Here is a 19,459-nt window from a genome sequence, read left to right on the forward strand (position 1 = left end):
AACAACATTGTACAAAAAAATAATACAACACAAAACATGTTTTAAGATTATATGAGGGAAAAATATAACTGTGTTAACTAAATTATTTCCTAGGATATACAAAAATACACAATTAAAAACATTAAATGCAATACGAGTATTGTAAATATAAAATTCCTCCAAACAGTTTTCAATTTCATTCATTCGTTGCATTAAAATATCAGCGCTTTGTATGACAGCTCCAAATTCAGACAAAAGAAAATTTCCTTGCCTCATATTAAGCATTTGCCCTTTTTTATTTGGCTTTCGCGCTACAACAACCATTAAACAAACACAGCAGCTGTCATTTACCTCAGACATGAGACCGTTGACCCCTCCTCGAGTAACGGCATACCACACCGAACTGTCATTCCGCTTCACACAGACAGAATTCCGGTAAGCGGGTTTACATTTCAGCTTTCGGCTCCGGTTTGAACTCCCCTCATCGCGGAAAAGTAAAGTGCAGCCGTTGTGAAGGCAAAGAAACCGTTAACGGAGCGCTCGCGCCGCTGCCTGTGTTACGCGAGACCCCCTGAACTCACTCAGCATCACGCGCAGAGAGAGCGCGCAGATCGATGAAACTTTCAGCAGCACGCGTCTTCCTGTAGTCCTCCGTTTTAATTATTTATTATTCTTTTGTCTGTATGCCTGAAAGATGCACGTAGTAAATCAAAGCTGCGATTAATGTAAGCCATTAAATAGCCGCATGTGATGTAACGTTTCATCTGTAGCGTTTGTTTGTTTATTGTTCGTCGGAATAACGGGCTCCGTAATACACCCGTGCACAAATCCGGGGCAATTACAAATGGCCTACAATTCCCAGGAAGTACGTCATGTTATGAACCTGTTTGCGGTCTGTGATTCACGGGCTCCATCTGCAGGATTTAAGCCATCAACGTTAAATTCACCTCTTCTCGTATTGACTTAGTAAAACATAAAGGTGTACAGTCGTTTAGCATTTCTGTGCAGATCACGTTTACAAGATATAGGTGCAAATCTAAACTAGTTTCCGTCTCCATACTAGAAATATGTTAAATATGAGATTTATCTAATTATTGTTGTAAAAGAATGTACATTAGAAAACATCAAAGGTCTGAGATCAGCATCATATTCAGGACCAAGGACAGCAGCATCATTAAAGCAGTTATTCAGATAACAGGGTCAGATCTTGTTCTGTGGATAGAAATAGGGCCATTAAAATCTCTACCGTTTTTGATTTGTAGACAGACGTAAAATAAAATCAATCGTTTTGTCAATGTTTGCACTACGAATCCAGGTAGAATTGCTAAGGCAGAATTTCCTTGACGGTTTCCTCTTCGCTGACCCAGCTCTACACCTTATTTTGTCTCTGCGGCACCATAGAAAAAGCCTTTGAAGAGCAAATAAACATAAATGCCGTAGTTACATTGCACTTTCAATTAAATTTAGAAAAGGAAGCAAACATTTAATATAAAATACAAGATAAATCAAGATTATTGTAAGTATGGAGAATAAAATAAGACTATTTGTAAAGCATAATAAAGAATATTCTGGTTTGCTGCTTTCTAGCCATTGACGTCATTTTTAAAATACAATCCAGATATCTGGTACCTCAATGTCATTTTGTAGTCTAATGAACTTAATGCTGAATTTAAGTAATGGAAAATAATACACATGATGGGAGATGACTAAGCATTCCCCTAGGTAGTAATTTAGAAGATGCTTTTATCTCAAGGAAATGACAGTACACTAATTACAAAACAATCCACCCGGAGCAATCTCAAGGGCACCGAACCAGCCTTAAGATGTATCTGCTGGGCCAAGCCACCCCTTTCATGCATAAACGAAAATATCCTTAAATAGGAAATGCTTAATATAAAAACAAGAACAAAGGGAATTATATTTTGTTAAAAGAAAATGAAGCATGTTTTGGCCTATTGAGATTTCCTGCATAATGACCAGCCACCCACACAGATCCCATTTTACTTATTTGATGATGCAAACTCATATCAGGTGGTCCTACCCATGGTTTTACCCATGTGTTAATGATTTTTATAAAGCATCTATTGTATTTCAAGTATTTGACCTTAATGTATTTTAAGTTACTTTAATAGTAAAAAATGTTTTATGAAAAGGTGAATTTAACTAAAGTTTAGATATTGCATTAGATTGCTAAAATAAACAACCAAAAAACATATTTTGATTGTTAGTAAAACACAATTACATGTAAAACATGTAATAAAATGGCATTGACATTTTTTTTAAATATTAGGACAATGCAAAAGACAATCCTGGTTCAACATAAATAAATATAGTCTCATGTGGCAAAATGTCCCCTGTGTTCATGTACTCTGGCATAAAAAAGAAGCAGGGCTGCCACCTGTTTCTAATGAAAATACTTATTTAAGATTTATGCATTTTTAAATGTGTCTGAATGATGTTGAAATGCTCCCTGTAAACAGATCGTTCAAATACATTAGATGGTTAATAATAGTGAAATATCAGGTTGACAATTTGCAAACAAATCCGTTAAATACCTGTACATTATTAGTTAAAACACTAGATGGCGCGCCAACATTACACTTGAGTTGTACAATCTTTTGCCTGCTTCGCGTTCGTCTCTCAGCGCATGCGCAGCGCCGTTCTTTGTTGTCACGGTCCAAATTTATCCCGGAATAAGGACAGCACGCATGTGCCGTGAACCCGGATGTATCAAGACTTGAATTAAGAACAAAAGCGACGGGTTGAAAATATATAAGGATTCTTGCTGAGTAGTAAAGGATTTAAAGCGTTCTGGTCGGGGTAAAGTACTTGTGCTCGGGTTAGATGATTGATCATTATAAATAACGTGTTAAACAACAACTATTTCCATGCATTTGACTTCTGTTACGCAAACGTTCTGTCGTATCCATGCACGAACATTGGTAGCAACCGTCTAACATCAAAACTACAAGTATAACACGCTTCGTATTCCGCGATGCATTTAATACACGTCTACGGCAAAAAGTATGAACGCGGCAGCAACTGGTCCGAACCAGAAGTGCTTGAACTTTTGCAAATCTGGTCAGACGTGACGGTCCAAACCGAGCTGGTGACATGTCTCCGAAACCAGCATGTTTTCAACCGGATCGCGAACACGCTTCGACAAAAAGGGATTAATCGCACCGGCGACCAATGCAGAGAGAAGATCAAGAAGTTAAAGTTGGAATACAAGCAAAAGACGCTGAGATCCACGCGTTATTATGAACTTATGGAGAGAGCGCAAAGTAACCGCTCCGCCGCATCCTCTGGCACTTTTCCCGTATGGGGCGGTCCCGTCACGAGCCAGGTGATCGGGGTTCAAGATGCTGCTGTAGGGTCAGAGGTCGCGGGCAACCCGCCCAGAGCGGGTGAGATACTGGAGATCAAGACGGAGGTCTTGAGCTCGGATGATGAAGCGGCGGGTCCACCCGAGATGCTGTACGAGTTCGGACCCGTGGACGATGATGATGAGGGTAATGTTGACAACAAACACGCGGGTCCGAACGTACAGGAACAGACGGAATTGGATGGGGAGCAGGGAAACACGCATATGGTGTGTTCCCCATCAGGTAAGTTATAGTGAGCAGTTTGGATGGATGCTTGCAGAAATGTACCAGAAAACACCTGTTGAATAAAGTAATACAAATTCTAATGGTTTCCATTACAGATATTATGAACCATCCGCTGTACAATTAAACCATTACATAATTTCGTTATGGTCCCTGCTGAAATAAAACAATAGAAAGAATCCCTATGTAATGGTTTTAAAGGGATTTGTATTGGTTTTAATGGGAACTGTAATGGTGTCTGCTACGTGCTATTGGTGGGATCCCACAAAAAAACATAGAAACCTAATAGAAAGCATCACAGGAGTTCTAATGGTTTCCATTTAAAAAAGCTCCCTGCTGAAAAAAACAATAGAACCCCAACAGAAACCATTACAGAAATTCTAATGGTTTACAATAAAATACCATTATGAACCATTAGCTTTTTCCATTAAAACCATTACAAAATGCCTTTTTGTAGTGTGTTTTGGGCATTATTCCAGTAGGATTTAACATCCCACCAATAGAATCCATCACATACCAGTAGAACCATTACAGTTTCCATTAAAACCAATACAAATCCCTATAAAACCATTAAAACCATTACAACTTCCTTAATGGTTTCTATGGTTTTTTTCAGCAGGGAATACAAATCCCTTTAAAACCAATAAAACCATTATAACTTCTTTAATGGTTTCTATTGATTTTTTCAGCAGGGAACCCAATAGCTTTTTCCATTGAAACCATTTTATTATTCATAAATATGGGCATTATTCCAGTAGGATTTATCATCCCACCAATATAATCCATCACATACCAGTAGAGACCATTACAGTTTCCATTAAAACCAATACAAATCATTATAACATCTTTAATGGTGTCTATTGTTTTTTCAGCAGGGAAATCCAACTGGAAGAATGCCCAAAACACACTACAAAAGATAATTTTGTAATGGTTTTAATGGAAAAAGCTATTGGGTTGTAATGGTATTCCAATGGTTTCCATTAAAATTTCTGTGATGGATTCTATGTTTTTTTTCAGCAGGGGTGTGTTTGGGCGTTTATTCCAGTAGGATTTAATGGCGTTCTGTTGGTTTCTATGTGACAGATACCATCCCACCAATAGAACCCAACACATTACCAGTAGAGACCCACAGAGACCAGTATGATTGCCATGATTGAGGTTTCTGTTGTTTTTTCAGCTGGTTTACTATAGTATTACCTTGTTTTGGTTTGGAAACTAAACATTGACAAAACTATGGCCCTTTGAACATATACTATGGTAATACTATGCAAGTCTTTAGAACATGGAAATGGTGAAGACTCAAGAAGCAAAGTGGTGTCATAATATTACTATATGAGGCTTAGTTGTACCGTGGTACTTCAACTTGAAGCTTAAGGGGTCTGCGACAACAGTAGTTGGCTATGGTGGTTATATAACAATTATAAAACTTTTGACTATTTTATACTATAAAAATAGTCAAAACCATTAAGGTTTCAAAGTTTTTTTGTTGTATTTATTAGTAATAATTTCAGGTATTCCACAGCTAGATTTAAAATGGTTTAAAATGGTATGACTAAATTGTATGTTACTTTTTTTATAATTGTGGTCGTAATAGTGAATTACATTATTGAGTTGCAGAGTCTTACTGTTTCTCGCTGATATTATCCATAATTATTTGGCGTGTGTGTCAGTGTAGCGGTGTGAAGGCTGTATTCATGCCAGCTGGAATGATGTTCATTGCTTTTTCTCTGCTGCTGGCATTATTTTGTCATCTAAAGCATTACGTTCTGCACCACAGATGTTCCCCTTGGCAAACCTGGCATGTTGCAATGCCTACTGTCACTTTACGTTTCATTCTGGAGCATGTTTTAAGCATTTAATATAGTCTTAACCGTTCACGATCTAACATTTGATTGAATCTTTTTTTTGTGGTATCATCTCAGATTTTAGTGACCAGAATATGACTGGCTCCTCCGGTGCGGGTGTATCCCCGGCAACTGCTCCCATGGCAATCAGAGATGGAGATAGCCATGGCGACCAAGCAGGGCACAGAGCTTCCGGATCGTTCCTTCAGAGGAAGCGTCGCAGGGTGGGACGAGGCAGCGATGGGGTGTTGACGAATGCTCTGGCCGGGTATCTGAGCTGGCAGCAGACAGCAGAAGAGCGCTTCCTCGCTCTGGAGGAGGCACGGTTGCGCCAGGAGGCGCGGGCTGATGAGAGAAGGGAACAGCAGGAGGAGAGAAGAGCAAAGCAAGAGAGAGAACACGAGTTTCGTTTGATGTCCATGTTGACTAGAGTTTTGGGCTCAACGGAGACGACGGAGGATGACCAAAAGCCCACTACTAGTGTGGCGCCGGTCACCAACCCTTTAGTTTCACCCAGTTCCTTACAAACGTTGTTTCCTCAGGCGTCATTCGACAGTGCCAAAGCACCAGCCACACCCAGCATGCTTTTGGGTGATCAGACACCCCAGTGCAGTCCATACCTGTCCCGTCGTGGCAACAACATGCGAATGCAGCAGGGAATCTTGCAGGAAGGCTACGTCCAGTATCACGCCAACAGACACGACGAGAACACAAACCCAAACGTTAGTCTTGCTAGAAAAGTACTCCAAAAAGCTTTTATATATAGCCGTGGAAAAAAATGGAGAGACCATTCCAAAATTTCACGTAATCAGCATTTCTAGATTTCAGTCCAGGGAATTTCAACAAAATCAAAAAGTGACAGTCATCCAACAGCAATGTGAACTGTGAAGACACATGAAAACTGTCATAAAAGTCTAGGTTATCACATAAGAAATAGGTTTTGAACTTTTCCTAAATAAACCAATATTACTGTTGCATTGCTTAAAAGAGAATATGAACTTGTTCTCTTTGCAGTATTTGAGGTCTGATACAGAGCATCTTTTCTGTTATTTTCACCTATTTCTCCAGTTTTCTTTTTCTGCAATTAAATGCAAATGGAAACAATACTTGTATTTGAAATTTGGAAGAAATTTTGTTAGTGGTTTACAGAACGAAACAAAAATGTTCCTTTTACCAAAACACATACATGTAAATAATAAATTAAGAAAACCGGAAAATAATTTTGAAATTGAATTTTTCTGCGGCTGTATATTGAGTGGTCATTCCTCTAAATGGTCATTTCATTATTTTAAGTTACAAAGTTTTGCCTCTAGCTCATTTTTAACCAACCTTAAAAAATTGGGGGAAATAGTTAATTAACTGTAAATAATAGCATTCACCCCAACAAGACGTTGCTGAAATGTCTTGAAATTAATCTTAACTATCCATCTATTGTAATTTTCATACTTTTTCTTTCGATAATTCATTCCGTTTGCCCAGGGTGTCTGCAGTTTCCCAAAAAAATAAACATATGTTCCTACATAAAAGACCTCTGATAAACACAATCTATTTTTACACTTTGCTAGGTTCTAAAGACCCAAAGGTCCTTTGGGACTGTCAGGAAATGTAGTTGCAAATCTGTGTGGCTTTTCTCATTTTAATACACTTAAGAAGTGCTCTTTTCTGTTTATCCTGCATCTGCTGTGCTGTAATTGCATGTGGTTTTATGTCTTTTTTTCAGGGCATCATCAACATGGGAACCAGTGAAAACAAGCTTTGCTTTGACCTCCTCCAGAAACGGGTAAGAGATTTCGTTTAGTATGCATAAGTGAAGTGCCTTTGTATGAAAAAAGACCATTCATTTTACTGTGCAATAATAGGTAGAGAGCACTTTGTTGATAATACATAAAACACATCCTGCACCATTTGGACTGTTGACATGAATGACACCTTGAATTGTGTGGTTTGTTGAAGAGATTATTGTTGCGCTTTTAGTTTTCCAGACAGTTAGATGTAAAATGTCATTCATATTGGAGTAGATGTTGTATCTGACCTATTGGTTTTCACAACAGCTGACACAGCCCGATATGCTTCACATTGAGCCGGCTTTCTTACAATATTCCGACTGGAAAGGCCACAGCTTGTAAGTCAACTTTTAACATAACTTGAAGCATGTTTGGTTTTCAGCTGTATTCATGTCATTCTTAGTAAACCTCACTTTGCTGTGAATGCTTAACTGAGCTTTCATTTCACAGTATTGCTCATTTCTGTGTATTATTCCCCCCCAAAGCCTAAGAGAGGAAGTTGCAAAGTTCCTATCTGATTATAGCTGTTCTCCAAATCCTCTGAAAGCTGAGAACGTGAGTTTTTTTTAATCGTCATATGTGTGTTTTTTTTGTGAATTATTTCTTCTTCACTCTGGTGTGCACGCTCTCATGTGTCTATTCTCTCGCAGGTTGTTGTTTTAAATGGTTGTGGCTCTGCCTTCTCGGCTTTGGCAGCTGTGCTTTGCGACCCAGAAGGTATGAGACCATCTGGCCACTACAAAATACAACTGCTACCGTGTGTCATAAACAGAAGCACAGTCGCAACCTTCAACCTGTTTATTCACATTTACGCCTAATCGGCAGATATTTGGCAGTTTTAAGATGATCGACCCATAAAGATTGATCAATACTTCATGCTCTGTGTGTGTGTGTTTTTCAGATTCCATTCTCATTGCCTCTCCGTTCTATGGCATTATAACGGAGGACGTGGGATTGTACAGCAGTGTCAAACTCCGACATGTGCCACTCGACAGTCAGGTGCTTAACAAAAGCTCTTGTTATGCTTGTGTTGGAAATTGAAGGGTTTTCTGTGAACAATAAGCAGAAATAGTAGTAATTTTAGCATTACGCTTATAAAAGTTTATTCAACTGTGCTGTTATTATACTTTTAAAATAAGTATACTTTCAGTTTACTTTTTATGTACTTCTTAAGTGGGCCAATTTAGTCCCAAATAGTATGGAAATAGTTCACTTACAAGTGTGCTATTTCTAGGACTTGCTACATATTTCATACTTGAACTTTGCTTAGGTGCACTTAATAAAATTAACTCGGAAGTATACTTATTTTTGTAAGAGTAGTTCTTGTAACATTATTTTATGCTATTTTGTTTGTTTATTATTTACATTTTTTTATGTTTGTGTATGTTTTTGGTACAGTCCACAGGAAATGATGTTAGACCGTTCCAGCTAACTGTCGAGAAGCTTGAGAATTCTCTCAAGGAGGCGAATCAAGAGGTTATTTTTAATCAAATTAAAGCATATACGCATCAAATTTGTATTCTGAAACATGTTTATCTTGCATTTTTAAAATGTATCCCTAGAAAGTATTTTAGAGTTTTTATTTTAGTTTATCACCAAGAAAGCAACCTTGTTGTTTGTATGGCGTAAAACTTAAATTTAATACTAGTAAAATGCCCGTTGTACAAAAACAAACGTTTTTTAATGAATTTTATATATATTTTGTCTTGCAGGGATTAAATGTCAAAGCTCTTATTTTACTAAACCCCCACAATCCACTTGGAGAACTGTATTCATCTGATGAAATGACCAGCTTTCTAAACTTTGCCAAAACGTGAGTTCAAACAATCTCACAACCACTAAATCTGAACCTCCAAAAATGGTGACCTGTCCCTTTAAGAGATCTGTGATAGCAGTCTGTTTTTCAAATGTTTTCGTACGCATAATTAAGTTGCCCATTACAGACAAGAGAAATTGCGTTTGTTTTCAAGGTTGTCCCCCCTCGGCAGCACTCATGTACTCATTCTTTCATTTTTTCTCTCTCATGTGCTCCAGGCATCAGCTTCATGTGATTGTGGATGAGATTTACATGCTCTCAGTGTTCAGCGAGACGGACGCGTTTCACAGCGTTCTCAGTTTCAACGGGTAAGAGACACTAACGCAAACATCCTCTCTCTCTTTTCCTTCTCTCATTTGCTAAATTAACTAACATGCCCAAAGCTGAAATTGGAAAGAACGACAGTTCATTACTCGTCATGGAAAATTAACAGTCCGTCTGTCTCGTGTGTGTTAAATGAAACAAAATCAATCTCATTCATCTTGCCTGTAATGTTCTGGAATGGGAACTTCCCATGTATGTGACAATTTAATTATAATACATTGCCTGTAAATTCATTATAAACTTCACGCACGTTTCAATAGGTTGCCAGATCCGCGAAGAACCCACGTTTTGTGGGGTGTCAGTAAGGTAAGACCAGTTAAGTTACACTAAGGATACAATGAGGCTGTCAATCTAAAGGATTTTGATGGATTTGTACATTATTATTCTGTGTGCATGTGTAGGATTTCGCTATGGCAGGGGTACGAGTTGGTGTGGTCTACACGGAGAACAGGGATGTGGTTCAGGCTTTGGATCAGCTGGGATGCTTCCATGGAGTCCCGGGACCCACACAGTACCAGATGGCCCAACTACTCCGAGACAGAGGTGTGTGAACCTTCTCCATGACTTTCTCAAATACACCCAATGTTCTGATTTGTTGTTCTATTTATATCTGAATACAAATTGTCATATTATACTTTGTCTAAAATGTAAGACTGACATTAGCGTTTCGCGAATCGTAGTATGTCAAAAATAGTATGTCAAAGGATGATACTATTTGTGGTTGTTTTTTTGTTATTTACAGATTCTGTATAAAGAATCACTTTATGCCAGTCATGAATGTACAGTACAATATACGTAGCCTTAGGCCGTGTTCACACTTGACTGCTTTTTTGAAGCTGCTAGCGTCTGTTTTACATTATAATCCTATTTAGTAAACCGGGTTTTCAAAAAAGTCCTGAGCGCTTTTTTAAACACCAGCATCTTTTTCTGTAGCTCAGAGCGTCTTTTGAGGTTGAAAAAAGTTCAACTTTTCTGAAAAGAAAAACGCCCTACGTCAAGCACCTTTTTCTTAGCTAACCAATGACAGAGACCTGTCGTTTCCATAACAACTTGCAAGGAACGTGATTGATCGAGAAGGCTCAAGCTGGAAAAAATAAAATGGTGACAAATGTAAGTTAAATTTTCACTTTCAATAACTTCTGATTGCATTTCTAGCGAGAAATTAGTATTGTAGTTTTTAACTCTTTCCCCGCCATTGACGAGTAATCTCGTCATTTAAAAATCAACTGTCAATCAATCAACCAATCCCTGCCAAAGACAAGTTTTTACGGCAATCATTGTTTGTACTGTAGTACAGCAGGTGGCGCTGATACACACCTTTGGAAAAAGTACAGAATCTCTGAACCTAGAACGTATATATCTTATCGGTTTTTAATCATTGTTCTGAGTCTAATCTGGGCGGAGTTTTTGACAAAAAATGTTAATTATCTCAGCTGTTTAATCAAAGTGATGCATTTTTGAAGAAACCTACCCACATCTAAGGAGTGATAAAAAAAGAACAAATGAAGATAGAAGAATACGGTTTCTTTTGTTTAAAAGCAGAGACTCTGTCCTTTCATTGGACATATTGTTTGTCCATATATTCGTTACAGAAAATGTACTGTGAGCCATTAAAATTTGGTGAAAATGATCAAAAACGCTGGCGCTGGCTGGCAACTTTTTAAAAAAAGGCTGGCGGGGAAAGAGTTAAATAATGTGATTGGTTATTGCAAAGACGCTCTTTATTTATAATTCAAATAGACTTCCGTTATGAAGCCTGTCTCTCTAAGCTGCCTTCGTGCACAAATGCTATCTTTGAACATTGCCGGCTGGAATTAGTAACCTCAACGCTGCGAGTGTTTTTCATAACTAAAAAAGCGCCATTGTCAACTTTTTCTTGTCAAAAAAGAAGTCAAGTGTGAACACGGCCTTACTGCCTTAATTCAAAATAAGATAAAATAAAAGACGTAATGATGTATTGTGGCACAGTATGTCATGATACAAACATATTGGTTCAGCTGCCAACACATGATCTGCATCTACAAATATAGTGTTTTGTATGGTGTTTTCTTCAAGTCCTTTCTTAATTTCAATCTTATGTTAAAATTCAGGTTTTCAGTGACAGGCCTATTAAATTTTTATTAATTGTCATGTTAAGCCTTGCAGATTAATTCTATAATTGTATGTACAATAATAATATACATAATGTACAATATTGTAAATAATAAATGTTATTTCTTTTTTTATTGTTTTGGAAATAAAAGAAAGAGTTTATTTGAAAAAACAGATCCATTAAAAAATAATTTGTTTCTATTGTGCATTCCATTTAATATCAATCAAACTGGGTTGTTTTGATTTATTAATAATAACTCAGAAAATACATATAACTAACACAATCAAAACATGATAACATAATAAAAACATGAGTTTTGAATTTTCTTAAAAACCGAGTTATCTGTTTTTGCAGATAAACTCTTCAAACATTTTTAAATTTCAGATTCATTTTGTTAATAATATCATGATGCTATTAATTGCGAACCCAGTATTGTGTATTGTAGCGAATCATAAACTGAGTGTATTATTACACCCCGAAAAACAGTCATATTAAAACGTATACATTTTAATGCGCAGTCTTTTGAAGTTTTGTGGTCCTAATTTGTGAACGAACCCTTTTCTCTTGGTGTTTCCAGACTGGCTGAATAAAGAGTTCCTCCCCGAGAACAGACGTAGACTGAGAGAGGCTCACAGCTACCTGACAGAAGAGCTAAAGCAGTTGAGAATTCCTTTCCTGAACAGAAATGCAGGATTCTTCATCTGGGCTGATCTCAGCAAGGTTAAACCCAAGAAACTACATTATGCTTCCGCACTTTTTAATTCAGTTATAAAGTTAATATTTGTGTGGTTGTGTGTGTAGTATCTGAGGGAGAGGACATTTGAAGAGGAGCTGTCTGTATGGAGGCGTTTCATCAAGCACAAGGTTCTCCTCAGCTGTGGTCAGTCTTTCAACTGTGTGTCACCAGGATGGTTCCGGATCGTCTTCAGCGATCAACAGCATAAACTCAAGCTAGGTCTGTTTTTCTTACGATTCAGTTTATTCATGGTGCATTTGGACATTGGTGTATAACATCTTGGTTCTTTAACATCTTGGTTCTTTAACATCTTGGTTCTTTAGGTATCCAGAGGATCAGAAAGGCACTGGAAGAACTTCAGGGTTCCACCTTAAGTGAGGTGAAAGGATGCAAACAAGATGACATAAGTGGGTCCGTGAGGAGGGAAGACACTGAAAACATAAATCACGACACGTCAGTCGAATCCTCACGCACACAAAGCCAACAGCCATTCGACATAAGCTGCATAAAGTCAGAGCCAGTCTCATTGGCTGACGAGGAGTTTGTATTTCTTAACGGCGAATCCGCTGACGGCTCAGAGAGTCTGGGCTCGCTGATCGGTACTCTGCGCCAGCAGATCCACGGCTCTGATTGGCTGGAGAAAAACAAGCCTGAACTAGCAGCTGGAGAGGACCCAGCACGATTGGATGTTTTTATAGATCTGTTAAACAGAGCAAGGAAGTAGTGTGGTATGATACAGTGTCACTATGTGTTCTCTTTAAGTACAGGTATGGTCTGTAATTCCAAAAAAAAAGACACTCGGGACCCCCACAATTGTAAATGCATTGTGAATTCATTTGTGTTGAATCACAACAGTTGTATATCAAAGTTTTGTTTTTTATGAACGTTGTTTTAATCATAAATAATTATATCTTCACTGTCACATTGATTCAAGAGAGCTCCTTTTATGCCTCATGATTCAATTCTTTCAATTCTTTTAAAGCTGTCGTATCAAACAATCAAATTTCGCTTGAGCTGTTACAAAAAAATAAGAGTATTGTCAAGAGTTTGTTTTGTACTCTAAACGTCCTCCCTATTACAAGATTTTAAAGGTTGAAAAAAATGGTTTGGAAATCTGAAATTTATTGATATTGCTGAACTTTGCGCTGTTCCTCACATATAGAACTTGACTGTATGCTCATCGTAAAGTTTTTTTATTTTTGTGTATTTTAGTCTGATCTAAACATTTTCAGAGACACATTAAACGGCAGATTGTTGAATCTGTCACAACGTAAAAGTTTTATAAATACAAACTCCGATGTCTGAGCGGCGTTACATAAAAGTCTTAAAGGCACAGTGGCATTTTTTTTATGCTAAAGATCAAAAACATGTGACTATTTTAGCAACAAAAGATTTTAAATTTTAACTGTCAAATTCTTGATATATGTTTTCAGTTATGGGATAAAAAGTGAATGCGGTTTAGATTAAAAATGTGTTTATTTTGTCTTTTTGACACTTATCTTTACAAGATGAACTTGTTCCATAAATGCCTTGTATTTTGACACCCAGATGGATGTTATCTTTACTTTTCAGTTTAGGGTCATGGCACGTTTGATATTTTCGTGGTTGTCGAGTGTTAAAGGGCTCCTTACTGAATAAATAAGTTAAATCTTACATTAAAATGTTTTATGTTAAATTAGATTTTCCCAGCTGTGTCATGTTTGTTTTCTGTGATCCTCATTATTTTTTGTCTCTTTGCGATTATCTGGGAACAGCTTCTGTTGTCCAAAAATCATGAGAGGACAGCGGAACTGGTCTCAGATCTGTGACAAACCACGAGCCACAGGAAGTAACCATTTGCAGGGTTTCCTGTGAGCCCACCTTGGTTGGGGAGAAGGGCTGTTTTATTTCCTTTGTCGTTTACTGTGACGACACAGCAGCGACCTTGTGTGATGTGTTGCCACGGTTACTGTGGTACAGCCTCCAGTACTGCATACCACGATGACACCAGAAACAAAAAATAATCTCTTAAAGAGACAGTTAGGCCAAAAATGAAAATTCTGTAATGATTGATTCACCCTCATGTGGTTCAAAACCCGTATATGACTCTTTAAGTGGAACACAAAAAAAGATGTTTTGAGAAATGTCTGCGGTTTTGTGTTCAAACAATGGAAGTCAACGAGGGTCAATGTTGTTCGGGGACCAACGTTCTTCAAAATATCTTCTTTTTTGTTCTTCGGAAGAAAAAAGTCATACAGGTTTAGAATGAGTATTTTTATTTATAATTTGTTCTTAAATTGTCCACGTTCTCTAGTTCTGGACGTTATTGCTTACAGTATGCACGTGTTAACATTGAGAACAGCGAATATAATTTCACTTTCCAAACCACGGCGAGGGTGTCTAGGGGAATTTAACTACTGCCGTGATTGTATATGCAAGAGCTAGGGGGAGTTTCCACAGCGGGTAGGTCTCCACTGTGGGCTGGGGGAAATCTTTACAGTGCAGAGGAAGCGAGATGGATACGTCCGTATGTCCTCATGCTAACCTCACTGTTGTGATGCACTTGATATGTCAGCATGCTCATTTGAGTCGCTGATAACATTGTGTTTGTTGTACAGTCAAATCTGTCAATTAACATTTTAACGACGCTTCACATTATAACAGACAGCCATTACAGGTAAGAAAACCATGAAGAATGATTTTGTTTTCTGAAGTAATAACCAATTGTAATGTCTTAGGACTCAAAACGTTCGTTGAATTCTTCAACCTACCTTGCAATGTGTTATGAAAGTGATGAGCTAAGTTTATTACCTGGAAAGATATAAACTTTATTTACCATTTAAATGTAACCATTCACGTTTTCTTTCATCAGAATAATGAAAGGACCAGAACTGGTTGACTCGAGGAGTCGTTTTCGATTTATGGAATCGTGTGTTGGACTGATGGGGAGTTTGTGTATCAACTATGCCATCTGGACCCCTCGGTGGCTGGATAGCAGGGGTCTGTGGTTCTCGGGGAATGAGACGAGCTCGGATGATAACTGGACGACTGAAGACATGGCTAAAGGTAATGTGGGATTCCTCTAACATCTGAAAGAATAAAGATGCGTTATGGCTTGGGTTATTGTTTTGTGTGAATCTTTTTATTTCCGTAAATGGAGAGTGGTGTGTGTTCTTTTTAAAAGAGGAAGATTGTTGTGAATTTTTCAAATATAGAAATGAATGTGCCACAATGTAAAAATAGTGCTGTCAAAAACAGAACATTTAAATGAGTTCCTGTTATGCGTTCAGGTTTATAGATCTTAGGAACATATACTTGGGAACTGAAAGCTTAAAAGGAATCTTGTAACATTTGGCAAGTTTTGACCTGCGCATGTGAGACAATACTAGCTAGCCAAATGAGAGGGGAAATTCTTCTGTGAAAGTGTGGTGTAGAAATTCCTGAACATCAGATGTCTCAACAGTTATTTCAACTTGAAATGTCATATTGTGATTAAGTGCTTGTGTTGGAGGGGTTTCTGAGGTCGGGTGGGCTGCAGCTGACAGGCCTTGACATGCTGCATTTCTTGCATGTTTTATTAGTTGTAGCCTGTCTGGTTTTCCCGTCGTTAGAGGATGAAACATTTTATTGAAAAGTATGATCTCTTACGGTTCGTCCTTTATAATTTCATTAAAAAATCTCAAAAATGTATTGTAAAATACACTGGCTTTAGTTCTTAAGTAGATATTCTTAGTTAAAGGGATAGTTCAAAATCTGTCATCATTTATTCACCCTCATGCCATTTAAAATCTGTATATGACTCATTTCATCTGTAGAACACAAAAGAAGATATTTTGATAAATGTCTCGGTGGTTTTGTGTCCAGACAATGGAAGTCAATGTTGTTTGGTTACAAACGTTGTTCAAAATAGCGTTCGTGTTCTGCATAAGAAAGTCATACAGGTTTGGAATGACATGAGGGTGAATGATAAAATAATTTTCATTTTTGGGTGAACTGTCCCTTTAAATATAACCCTAGTTAAGTTGATCAGGTTTTAAGTATACAGTATGTATTAAGTTATTTGAGTTACCAAATTTAGTGTGTAAGATGAAACTAGATTTTTCTTGGAAAATTGTTATCGACTAAATTTATTCCAGGGCTAAACCGTTTGAGTCCTGGATATGCCTTAGATTCACTGTCCTCAGGACTTTTTTATAAATGGTCCACCAAATTATATTATTGGTAACAGGACCATGGGCAATGTACCTGCTTGACCCCATATGATATCCCTGGGTCACTGTAAATCATTATAAATCAACAATATTTATGTTATTTTTGTCTTGTTCAAACAGCTCTGGAAGCTGAGAAGGTCTTTGCAATAGTGGCATTTCTCATGTCAGTGAGTTCTGGAGTGTTGTGCCTCATGTTCGCCCTCTGCTGGACGTCTCAGACTGTGCGTTCTTACTCCAACACCCGCTCGCTGCTGATGGTGGGCCAGGCAGTTGACCCCACCACCCTGCTGCTTTTCACACTAGTACCTACAGGTCAGTACCTTAGTATTATTGTAGCTTCACTTGCTTGAGCGGTTCCTAGAGGACAGATTCAGTATCCACATATTTATTAACTCCATCCTTATTTGATCTGTACAGGGTTTTTCTTTTTTCTTACCTGGACTCTTTTCACCCATCAACATATCGGTGTTATCCGGGACGACATCACTCGACTCGGACCATCCTATTGGCTGGGAGTCGTGGGCTGGGTTTTGCTATTGGCTGTGCTGCCTGTGATCTTCCTGGTGGAGAAGTTGGTGGTTCCGGACATTTTGCCAGACCTCATAAAGTCTGCAGATATATGGTGGAGGGCCCCGGAGGTCGCGTACGCAAGATCTTTAAGTGAAGGTTCTCATCATTCAAATCACAAGTATCATGGTTACAGAAGGTATATGTCGGTGCCCTAAAAGAGGGGGAGATGAAGAGTTTGTGATGAGTCAAATACTGCACCTTTATGTGCTATCTGAGAGCGAGCCCCAAAGCAACAGGGTTGTGTTAAACTTCTCTACTGGCTTTGATACTGTTGCCACTGTTTGACGCTGAGTGAGGACATCTGAAAAAGTGGTTGTGTCAGATTGCGTCAGATTACGGACTATCAGCAGAAAGGTTGTTCCAGTTGCAAACGGACTCTTAAAATGTTTTCAATCCTGATTTAAAGTCACATTGCACGTTGTACCTCTAGCAATTCATATATTAAGTACTTAATAATCCCAGGTGCTAATACTGGATTTAACACTATGGGTTGTTTTCCCATACAGGGTTAAAGACTAGTTTTACACAAAAATAAAATGCTAGAGATGTCTACACTGAAAACAGCTTGCACTAACATACATTTACATACGTAACAATTACATCAGTGCCTTTGTTTTCTCTCACAATCCACACAAGTAATGTTTTTTTGTAAAACAAGTTTGTAAAAGCTACTTAAATATCCTAATTTAACAAAGGCCAGTCCTGGTTTAATCGAATCCCTGTCTGGAGATCGTTCCTACATGTTAAGTGTTGCAGTCTTTTCAGTGATAATGCTACATTTTTCCTATCAAACAGCGCCCTCTGCTGGTAGTGATATAAAGAGCATCCTGTCTTCTCTACTGTCTTTGAATCTGCTGTTAAAACCTGAACATGATTTCAATTGTATAAATTTGCATAATTATGAAATGTTTTTGGTTTATGTTTTTACGATAACACAAAATGTCAATAAATAAAAGAAATAGAAAGTTGAGTTTGAATCATCATACTTCATTGTAACAACACAGCAACCCTTTCTTTTCGGTGTATGATATTTCTAGTATAATGAGTAGCCTAAGTATTTAATGAAGTAATTATTCTTAATTTGAGATTATTCTTGACTCATTTTAAAAATGTTGTCATTTTTGAACATATAAAGCACCACAAATGTCATAAATGTAGTCCACTTCAATCCCACACTAATATCCAATACGTTAAAGGGATAGTTCACTCTCACTACCCTCTTGTCATTTCATTTTAATTCATGACTTCGTTTTTAATTTCTTTAATCTTTAATTCTTAAAAAAAAAAAAACTCGTGTTAATTTTCGTGTAACAGTCGCGACAATGCTGATCCACGAGAAAGACAACGGAGCTCAAAATGATAAAAAAAAGAATGACACTTAATAAAACGGCCTGATTTTACAACGGAATGCATACAATCAGCACTAATTTCTTTCGCATCCAGAGACAACCCCTACCTCCACTAGAATAGTCTTTGTGCCATTAACCAGGGTCAGTCATCTCATTGAAGCCTTAATAAAAAAGAAGGTTCAAATAAATGTTTAATTGACCATCTCACAGTAAAATAATTTTTTTTGATGCTGCAAATCCCTTAAAATAATCAAGCAATCTATATTAAAAATAAAACACAGAAAAGTAATTAGCCTATGTGCAACAATAACATAACAGTGCTAATGTAATGTCTTAACATAATATTGCTGTGACAACAGGGTTGTTTCTATTTAAATAGCTCCGTTTACACATTTTGTATAATGGGGTACTCCATTCCCCCGAAAAATGATGAAGACCCCTGTCTTAACCCATAGGGTTTCATTCTGATCCCACCCAGATGGAGATGAATGAAGTGTCTTTGTTAATTGTGTATTAATCAGGTGCAGGTCGAATTAAAAGGCACTTCCACCTTTTTAGCGGCGCCTAATGAGTTTGTTATTAAATCCACCGAGAGCTGCTTTTTTGTCACTTACTATCAGGAAAGCTCATAATTGGCCCTCAGATCACAACTTGAGTGTCCTTGAAGGTTGTGACGGCAGGGAGTCTGAGAGTGCATCGGTTGACATTGCCTTCCTGCCCGATGGGAGTACGGAAGCCATTCTGTGTGTGTTCTGTGTGTAATCGGGCCATTTTTATGATCGTTCGAGGACATTTTTCAGCAGGACACAGCTCTCAGAGGACCTCAGAGGTCCACACAATGCTGACATGCAGGTGGGCCCTTTATTTCTCGCTGTGCTAGCCTTTTGGATTTATTTACGCTGGCTTTTTTCTTCAAGGGCTGTGCTTTGAATGGAATGCTTTAATAGTAGGCCTATGAGAAGCGATAAGTATTACGCAGAGCTAAATATTATGTGAAGAATTTGGTTCCAAAACGCGATAAACGCCATTAAAAAAAAAAGAGTTTCCGCCAAAATCAGTATTGTATCAGGTCGGTATTGAAAAGTCACCTTTTAATTTTACGCAAAATGCGTTATCCGCCGTGTTATTCTGTCATGTTTTCTCCCTTTTTTCCCAAACCGCAGTCTC

The 19,459-nt window shown here is 37.8% G+C and overlaps 2 protein-coding genes across 2 annotated transcripts in view; one reads left to right on the forward strand and one right to left on the reverse strand.

Annotated features, from left to right (window-relative positions):
* The window catches only part of furinb (furin (paired basic amino acid cleaving enzyme) b), a 63,109-nt gene extending 61,615 nt beyond the window's left edge, over positions 1-1,494 (reverse strand). The window contains exon 1 of the mRNA XM_057329782.1: positions 331-1,494. The gene's annotated coding sequence lies outside the window, so the exon portion shown is untranslated. The remainder of the gene's footprint in view (positions 1-330) is intronic.
* Positions 1,495-2,358: 864 nt separating this feature from the next.
* Positions 2,359-17,913, forward strand: accs (1-aminocyclopropane-1-carboxylate synthase homolog (Arabidopsis)(non-functional)). The gene is made up of 18 exons (XM_057330156.1): positions 2,359-3,587; positions 5,510-6,153; positions 7,152-7,211; positions 7,483-7,553; positions 7,701-7,770; positions 7,866-7,932; positions 8,117-8,214; positions 8,614-8,691; positions 8,928-9,028; positions 9,250-9,339; positions 9,616-9,661; positions 9,757-9,898; positions 12,025-12,167; positions 12,249-12,402; positions 12,507-14,839; positions 15,035-15,228; positions 16,494-16,685; positions 16,791-17,913. Exons 1-15 carry the CDS (start codon positions 2,975-2,977, stop codon positions 12,905-12,907), a joined length of 2,778 nt encoding a protein of 925 aa, XP_057186139.1. The 5' UTR covers positions 2,359-2,974; the 3' UTR covers positions 12,908-14,839; positions 15,035-15,228; positions 16,494-16,685; positions 16,791-17,913.
* The last annotated feature ends 1,546 nt before the right edge of the window (positions 17,914-19,459 follow it).

This window comes from Triplophysa rosa, linkage group LG3 (genome assembly GCF_024868665.1).
Source record: "Triplophysa rosa linkage group LG3, Trosa_1v2, whole genome shotgun sequence".
Lineage (NCBI taxonomy): Eukaryota > Metazoa > Chordata > Actinopteri > Cypriniformes > Nemacheilidae > Triplophysa > Triplophysa rosa.

Bases quoted from the DNA above. Each gene is read 5' to 3' on its own strand.
- accs (XM_057330156.1), top strand. From the start codon at position 2,975: ATGCATTTAATACACGTCTACGGCAAAAAGTATGAACGCGGCAGCAAC. The intron at 8,215-8,613 runs GTGCTTAACAAA...TTTTTGGTACAG, and splicing joins ATGTGCCACTCGACAGTCAG to TCCACAGGAAATGATGTTAG. The intron at 9,340-9,615 runs GTAAGAGACACT...ACGTTTCAATAG, and splicing joins AGCGTTCTCAGTTTCAACGG to GTTGCCAGATCCGCGAAGAA.